The sequence below is a fragment of the Calidris pugnax genome, unplaced genomic scaffold (assembly GCF_001431845.1).
Source record: "Calidris pugnax isolate Ruff unplaced genomic scaffold, ASM143184v1 scaffold1, whole genome shotgun sequence".
Taxonomy (NCBI): Eukaryota; Metazoa; Chordata; class Aves; order Charadriiformes; family Scolopacidae; genus Calidris; species Calidris pugnax.
Genome location: NW_015090800.1, coordinates 7,159 through 14,650, shown reverse-complemented (window position 1 = coordinate 14,650; position 7,492 = coordinate 7,159). Strand labels below are relative to the sequence as shown.

Sequence of the window (7,492 nt, the reverse complement as noted above, 5' to 3'; positions counted from 1 at the left end):
CTTGTGGTTCTAGGTTAGCGGTTGGGAGATAGTGGGTCCACTCATCCCAATTATCAGTCACATTTCTTGACACATTTCTAATTGGAAATGCATGTTGGATCGCTGTAGGTATTGGCCATATATCCAGCAGCAAACCCACAAGGCATGTGGAAAAGGGGTTATTAGGGGAAGCAGTAGCAAGACACAAAGTGTCTTGTCCAGTGAGGTTTGCTAGAGTTACCCACACATTAGCTTTAGGCAGTGCGGGCAAAAATGGGAAGCTAGAGGTTCCTTTCAATCCTCCCAGCACGATCATGATCAAAAGCATTGCGCCAGAGGCAGTTATTACACCAACGACTAGCAAGCATTGCCCTACACCACCATTCCCTCTTACAAGTGAGACATGTACACAGGACCCAGGGGTCGCAGGTATTACAAAAAGTACAAGAAATTTCCACAATTAATACTTCTTTGCACTGGTTCATATATAGTCCTTTTTCGCCTGCAGTGTTCAGTTTACGTCGTCCCGACCTTCCTCAGGAGATCCGTCAGTTTGTTGCTTGGAGGGATGGTCTGGAGAATAATCAGAGGTCTCAGCAGTTGGTTGTTGTAGGGATTCACGGAAAGGCCGTACACTCTTTGCTGGAAGCCATCTAGGGCCTCTTTCTGTGGAGACACAAGCATAACCTCTGCCCCATGTGATAAGGGGATATGGTCCCATGATCTTACCTGTTTCAGGATCTCGAACCAGCACTGGGGCCTTAATTCTTGCCTCAAGTGAAGCATTCGTGTTAAAATGTCGAACTATTGGAGGGTTGTTATCTAACAAAGAACAGTTCAAAAAGTTAAAAACATATAAAGCTTTCTGTAGGCGTTCCTCCGGGGTAGCAGTCCCTACTCCCCCTTTCTGTTGTTGCAATAAACGTTTCAAAGATTGGTGAGAGCGGTCTATTAGGGATTGACCTGTAGGAGAATGAGGGATGCCAGTAACGTGGGTCACACCCCAGGAGTTAAAAAAGGTTTTTGTTGCAGCCGAGGTATATGCAGGGCCATTGTCCATTTTTATTTGAGAGGGTATGCCCAGGGTAGCAAAAAGCACACATCAAATGCTTGCAGACGTCATGCGCCTTCTCCCCTGTGTGGCAAGAAGCAAACAAAGCGCTAGAAAAAGTATCAATAGAGGAATGTACATATTTCAATTTACCAAACTCCGAATAATGCAAAAGTATCAATAGAGGAATGTACATATTTCCATTTACCAAACTCCGAATGATGAGTGACATCTGTCTGCCATAGTTGCAGGCTCTGTAGTCCTCTTGGGTTAACTCCTCCTGCTATTGATGGAAAAGAATGTTTTTGACAGTCCGGACATACTGTGATTATATTTGCTGCTTGCTGGGAAGTGAGCCCAAACTGCCGTTTGAGACCTCCAGCGTTCTGGTGGAAAAAGGAATGACTAAGCTTAGCCTGCACCATACGATCCGGCAATACTTGTATCAGTAGTGTTAATAAATCGGTTTGTCGATTTCCTTCTGCAATAAATCCAGGTAAAGAGGTATGTGCTCTTACATGCATGATAAAATAAGGATGAGGGGGTGAACCTAAAAGGAAGATAAGCTCCTGTAATAAAGCAAATGAGCCAGAATGCAAAACTTCACGCAGTACAGACGCTTCTGCATGTTCAACAATTCCTGCAACATAAGCAGAATCAGTAATTATATTAAGTGGTGTAGACCATTTTCAGAAGACTCGAACAACTGCAGTCAATTCTACTATTTGAGGAGAACCAGGGATGGTCTCTATGTCTGAGTCCCATCGTCCCTGTTGGTCATTCCACCACAAGATGACTGATTTATGTGAGTTTCCAGATCCATCGGTAAATACAGTGAGGGCTTGTAGTGGCAAATCACTCCTTTTTGGTTTGGGTATCCGAGAGAAATTGCTATTTAATGGTTTATGTGGAGGTGGGTGAGATGTAAGGTGACCTGTGTAGCCTGCCAGCGCTATGCAAAAGGCATCTGACTGCTGATAAAGGCACTGTAAATGCACGTCTGTCACAGGCAAGCAAATGGATACAAAATCGACTCCTGACAATGTCAACAGACGCTGTCTAGCTTTAATGATCAGGAAAGAAAACATCTCATGCTGTGTTAAGATAGTTTTTGTAGGTTGGTTTGACAGGAAAACCCACTCGATAATTAATAGTGGATCTGATTTCTGAGGATCCCATTGAAACATCAGTGCATGAGGCTGTCGAGCAGGATTTAAAATGATTAGGTAAAAGGGCAACTCAGGGACCCATCGATGTGCTTGCCGGTGAGCAATTGCTGCAGCAACCTTCTGCAGAGAATCAATAGCCTCAGGGCCAAGGCTATGGGGGGAACTTAGATTTGCATCCCCTTTAAGTAATTCAAATAAAGGACTCAATTCCACAGTAGAAATCCCCAACAGTGGTCGAACCCAATTGATTGTCCCCAGTAATTTTTGCACATCATGTAAGTCTTTTATATCTGTTCTTATCTGTAAAGATTGAGGAATTATAGTTTGAGCTCTTACGCGCCAGCCTAAATATTTCCATGGTGGCATTTTCTGAATTTTTTCCGGCGCAATACAGAGGCCTGCCGACTCCTGCAACATAAGCAGAATCAGTAATTATATTAAGTGGTGTAGACCATTTTCAGAAGACTCGAACAACTGCAGTCAATTCTACTATTTGAGGAGAACCAGGGATGGTCTCTATGTCTGAGTCCCATCGTCCCTGTTGGTCATTCCACCACAAGATGACTGATTTATGTGAGTTTCCAGATCCATCGGTAAATACAGTGAGGGCTTGTAGTGGCAAATCACTCCTTTTTGGTTTGGGTATCCGAGAGAAATTGCTATTTAATGGTTTATGTGGAGGTGGGTGAGATGTAAGGTGACCTGTGTAGCCTGCCAGCGCTATGCAAAAGGCATCTGATTGCTGATAAAGGCACTGTAAATGCACGTCTGTCACAGGCAAGCAAATGGATACAAAATCGACTCCTGACAACGTCAACAGACGCTGTCTAGCTTTAATGATCAGGAAAGAAAACATCTCATGCTGTGTTAAGATAGTTTTTGTAGGTTGGTTTGACAGGAAAACCCACTCGATAATTAATAGTGGATCTGATTTCTGAGGATCCCATTGAAACATCAGTGCATGAGGCTGTCGAGCAGGATTTAAAAAGATTAGGTAAAAGGGCAACTCAGGGGCCCATCGATGTGCTTGCCGGTGAGCAATTGCTGCAGCAACCTTCTGCAGAGAATCAATAGCCTCAGGGCCAAGGCTACGGGGGGAACTTAGATTTGCATCCCCTTTAAGTAATTCACATACAGGACTCCATTCCACAGTAGAAATCCCCAACAGTAGTCGAACCCAATTGATTGTCCCCAGTAATTTTTGCACATCATGTAAGTCTTTTATATCTGTTCTTATCTGTAAAGATTGAGGAATTATAGTTTGAGCTCTTACGCGCCAGCCTAAATATTTCCATGGTGGCATTTTCTGAATTTTTTCCGGCGCAATACAGAGGCCTGCCGACTCAACGGCAGCCGTGACAAGGGCTACAGCTTCCTCCATGACCTCGTGATGTTGTGCAGCCACCAGGATGTCATCCATACAGTGGTATAATAAAACATTGGACATTGCAGTCCTGACAGGACTAAGCACTTTAGCCACGTACCATTGACAGATTGTAGGGCTGTTCTTCATTCCTTGTGGCAGCACAACCCACTGGTATCTCTGCAACAGGGCTTGCATGTTGACGCTTGGGACTGAAAAAGCAAATTTAGGAGCATCGTCCGGATGCAGTGAAATATTAAAGAAGCAGTCTTTAAGGTCAATAACCATCAAATACCAATTTCGAGGAATCATAGTGGGGGACGGGAGTCCTGGTTGGAGAGCTCCCATATCTTCCATAGCGTCATTAATTTTTCTGAGGTCATGGAGCAGGCGCCAGTTGCCAGTTTGTCTTTTAATTACAAAAACAGGTGAATTCCAAGGACTAGTAGAAGGCGCAATATGCCCTTTTGTTAACTGCTCCGTAACTAATTCTTGGAGAGCACAAAGCTTTTCCAACAGTAGGGGCCATTGATCTACCCAAATAGGGGAATCCGTTTTCCATGTTAATTTTAGGGTGTCGCGCACTTCAATGACCCCATCTAAAAATGGGTCCGAATGGACATTCCCCACTGTGACAGCACATCACGTCCCCACAGAATCATAGGAGCAGGTAACACAAAAGGTTTAACAGAGGCTACATGCCCCTCTGGGCCTTTAATTTGGATCAATTCTAAACTTTGTTGGCTACTACCAGTTCCTCCAATTCAGCCAACGCTTGGGAAACATTAGCTAAAGGCCATTGCGGGGGCCACTTAACTTGAGAAATCACCATAACATCAGCTCCAGTATCAAGGATTCCATTTAGCACTACTTGCTGTCCCCCGCGGGTGAGGGTACATTGACATACAGCTCGCTTCTGGGAAATGGACTGCACCCACAGAATTTGTGGGTTCCCCGTAGACCCAAAGCCTCCCCGCCTTTGTTGGGACTGGGTAGAAATGGGGGAAGCCCGTCTCCTTGGGAATCACTATTAATTGCGCTTTCGGTATCGTGCAGGGGGGGAACGGGGTCCATGCCATGGTCTTAATCTCATCAACGCTGTCAGAGTCAATGACTCCTGGTAACACAAAGAGTCCCGACGAAGTTGTAGACGACCTACCTAACAGTAACGCTTGTATTCCAGGGGGTGGGGGCCCGAAAACGTTCATTGACAATAGATGAACCGAGGAACCGAGTACCGTTACTGTGCGGGCGGTTGCCAGGTCCAACCCGGCGCTACCGGCTGTCGCTGGACGAAGACTTGAGGCAGTGCTGCCCCCCTGCGGGGGTTTTGGGTCATCGGCTGCGGGATTTGTGTCTGCGCGCGTCGCTGCCCCGCGCTCCGCCACCGGTTTCCCTGTATCGGCTGACCCTGGAAATCATACTTAGATCGACATTGATTAGCATAATGACGTCCTTTCCTGCACCTAGGGCAAATTCCAGGAGCCTGGGGCTCAGCGCCGGTGTTGGTAGCTAAACAATTCTTTTTCAGGTGGCCAGGTTTGCCACAGCCGTAACAAATCCCCGGACCCAACGGGCCGCGCGTGGCTGCAAAGGCAGCGGCCATAGCCTCAAATATATGATCTACAGTACCCATCCTATTACAGGCTTCTACCATCTCAACCAGGGTAGGGTTCTGGTTAGGAAGGGATTTCAAGAGCTTTTTACAATCCGCGTTCGCATTCTCCACGGCTAGTTTTAACAACAAATATCGCCGCGCATCCCCATTATCTACCTGACGCTCCAAAACCTGCTTTAATCTATCAATAAACTGCATATAAGGTTCTCGGGGTTCTTGAGTAATCGTGATGAAGGCTTTCCGAGGTCTTTGTGCATCAGGAACCTTAAAAAAGGCCTTTTTTGCCTCACCTTGGACCGCTTCAAGAGCCTCCCGTGGGATGGCTCGGGCTTGGGCTACTGGATCCAAGTGCTGTCCTGTCCCCATAAGATGTTCTATAGTCAATGTGGCCAAGGCCGCGTTATCATGACCCATGTATGTGAGAAGGAGTGCCTGGAGCCCCCCTCTCCAGTGCAATTCCCATAAGGAATACTGTGGTGGAGTTAGTAGCAATTGAGCTAGGGATTTTAAATCATGCGGGGTCATATCATAAGTATCAAAAACAAAAGACAACAAACTTGCAAAATACGGAGAAGAAAGCCCATGCTCAGTAACAGTACGGCGCAGCTCCTTAACTACCGGAAAAGTTAAAGCCTCCCACTGTGCCCCTCGGCCCTGATGTATCCCAGAGGCCACAATTGTCCTGGCCATGTCCAATTCCCCCTCTTTCAAGGCTTGCCGTATAATGTTAGCCCATACATCATGTGGATAGGGGGGGTTGAGGTCCGGTTCCTTCTCAGGGTCCACCGGCCCTGGGTCAAAAGGGTCTTCCTCTGGGGGATAGGCCGCTGCATCCACATTTGGAGGTTTGGGGGTTTGCGGCAGTGGAGGTGCAGTGGGGGATTCTTCCCCTGTCTTTTCATTGTCATTATTACTCTTCTCTTGTGCCTTGAGAGTCTCAAAAATAGTCCTCCACCACGGGAGCATGCGCTGAGCCTCGGCATTCCCGGTTGTTGCCGCATCCCACAGTTTCACCCTCACATCATCCCAAAGTTCCCGCGTAAAAATGCTCGATGCAGTTACTGTGGGTATTTTAACCCGTACCCATTTGAGCATTATCTTAAGGTCCTGCCCAGAGAGGTTTTTGCCATGTTTTTGGAGGAGAGCTTTCATAAGCTCGTATACATCTCTTTCAGGGGAAGACTCTTGATTCCCCATGTTTCCCACAGCTCACCTCTCTATTCCGGAGGGATTTCAGGCCGGCTGGCTCCTGCTTCCTTTCAGCAGCTCATTCAAAGTTCTGTAGGACTTGCAGCATGCCGCTCAGTTGGGTGTTTTGTCGACTCGGGGTATCATGTCGTCTTTATCTGTAACGCCAGCTTCAGTGCTTGTGGCTGGATGGTGGGAGTTGTGATTTTCCATCCTCGGGATTTCCAGGGTGGGTCCCGTTGGACCTTTGCCTCAGGCATCTGCGAGGCTGCTCCTAGGACAGCAAGGCAGCCTGGGCAGACGACTGTCTGCAGGGCTTTGTCTTTGGACCATGGGGCCGGTCCTTCCTGGACTGAAGGAACTGCAAATGCAGTGGGGGTCTGCAGGGGTTTTTAGGGGGTGTAGGAATCTATAGGGGTCTCTAGGTTCTGCAGGGGGTTGTAGGTAGTTCTAAGGGTCTGCAGGGGTCTTTAGGAGGCTGCAGGGGGCTTCACGGTGCTTCAGGGGGCTGTAGGAAGGTGTAGGGGTCTGCAGGGGTCTCTAGAGTCTGCAGGGGGCTTCAAGGAGCTGCAGGGGACTGTAGGGGTGCGTAGGGGGTCTGCAGGGGCCCGTAGGGGTTCTAAGGGGTCTGCAAGGGCCCGTAGGGGTCTGCGGGGTTTCTTAGGATTCTCTAGGTGTTTCTAGGTCTTCTTAGGGGTCTGTAGGGGTTTGCAGGTGTCCGCAGGGATCTGCAGAGGTTCTTAGGGGTCTGTAGGGCTTCTCATAGGGGTCCGCATAGGTTCTTAGGGGTGTGTAGGGGTCTGCTGGGGTCTGCAGGTTTTTTTAGGCATTCGTAGGGGTCTGCAGGGGTTCGTGGGGGTCTGCAGGGGTCCGTAGGGCTTTGTAGGTGTCCTTAGGGTTTTGTAGGGTGCTGTAGGGGTCCGTAGGCAGCTGCGGGGGTCTGCCGGGGTCCGTAGGGGTTGTGGGGGGTCTCTCTGTCCCTCTTCTTTGGCCGGTCTCTCCTCTCTCTGGGGGGCTGTCCTGCTCCCTGCACCCCTCTGGTCCCCAGCCCCCCCGTTTTCTGGCTCCATGCCCCACACCTCCAGGTCCCTCTGTGCTGTCTGTGAGGGCAGGGGGGGCCCTGT

The 7,492-nt window shown here is 48.5% G+C and overlaps 2 protein-coding genes across 2 annotated transcripts; both read right to left on the bottom strand.

Annotated features, from left to right (window-relative positions):
- Window positions 1–1,214: 1,214 nt before the first annotated feature.
- On the bottom strand, window positions 1,215–2,598 carry LOC106885215 (endogenous retrovirus group K member 18 Pol protein-like). Its single transcript, XM_014937217.1, has one exon. It carries the CDS (start codon window positions 2,563–2,565, stop codon window positions 1,720–1,722), a length of 846 nt encoding a protein of 281 aa, XP_014792703.1. The 5' UTR covers window positions 2,566–2,598; the 3' UTR covers window positions 1,215–1,719.
- Window positions 2,599–2,656: 58 nt separating this feature from the next.
- LOC106885217 (endogenous retrovirus group K member 6 Pol protein-like) lies at window positions 2,657–4,204 on the bottom strand (the record flags this gene model as incomplete). The annotated part of the gene is made up of 1 exon (XM_014937220.1): window positions 2,657–4,204. A coding segment is annotated over one exon (1,548 nt), but the record flags the coding sequence as incomplete, so codon positions are not given.
- Between the last annotated feature and the right edge of the window lie 3,288 nt (window positions 4,205–7,492).

Coding starts and splice junctions, on each gene's coding strand:
- LOC106885215 (XM_014937217.1), bottom strand. CDS start 2,565: ATGCCACCATGGAAATATTTAGGCTGGCGCGTAAGAGCTCAAACTATA.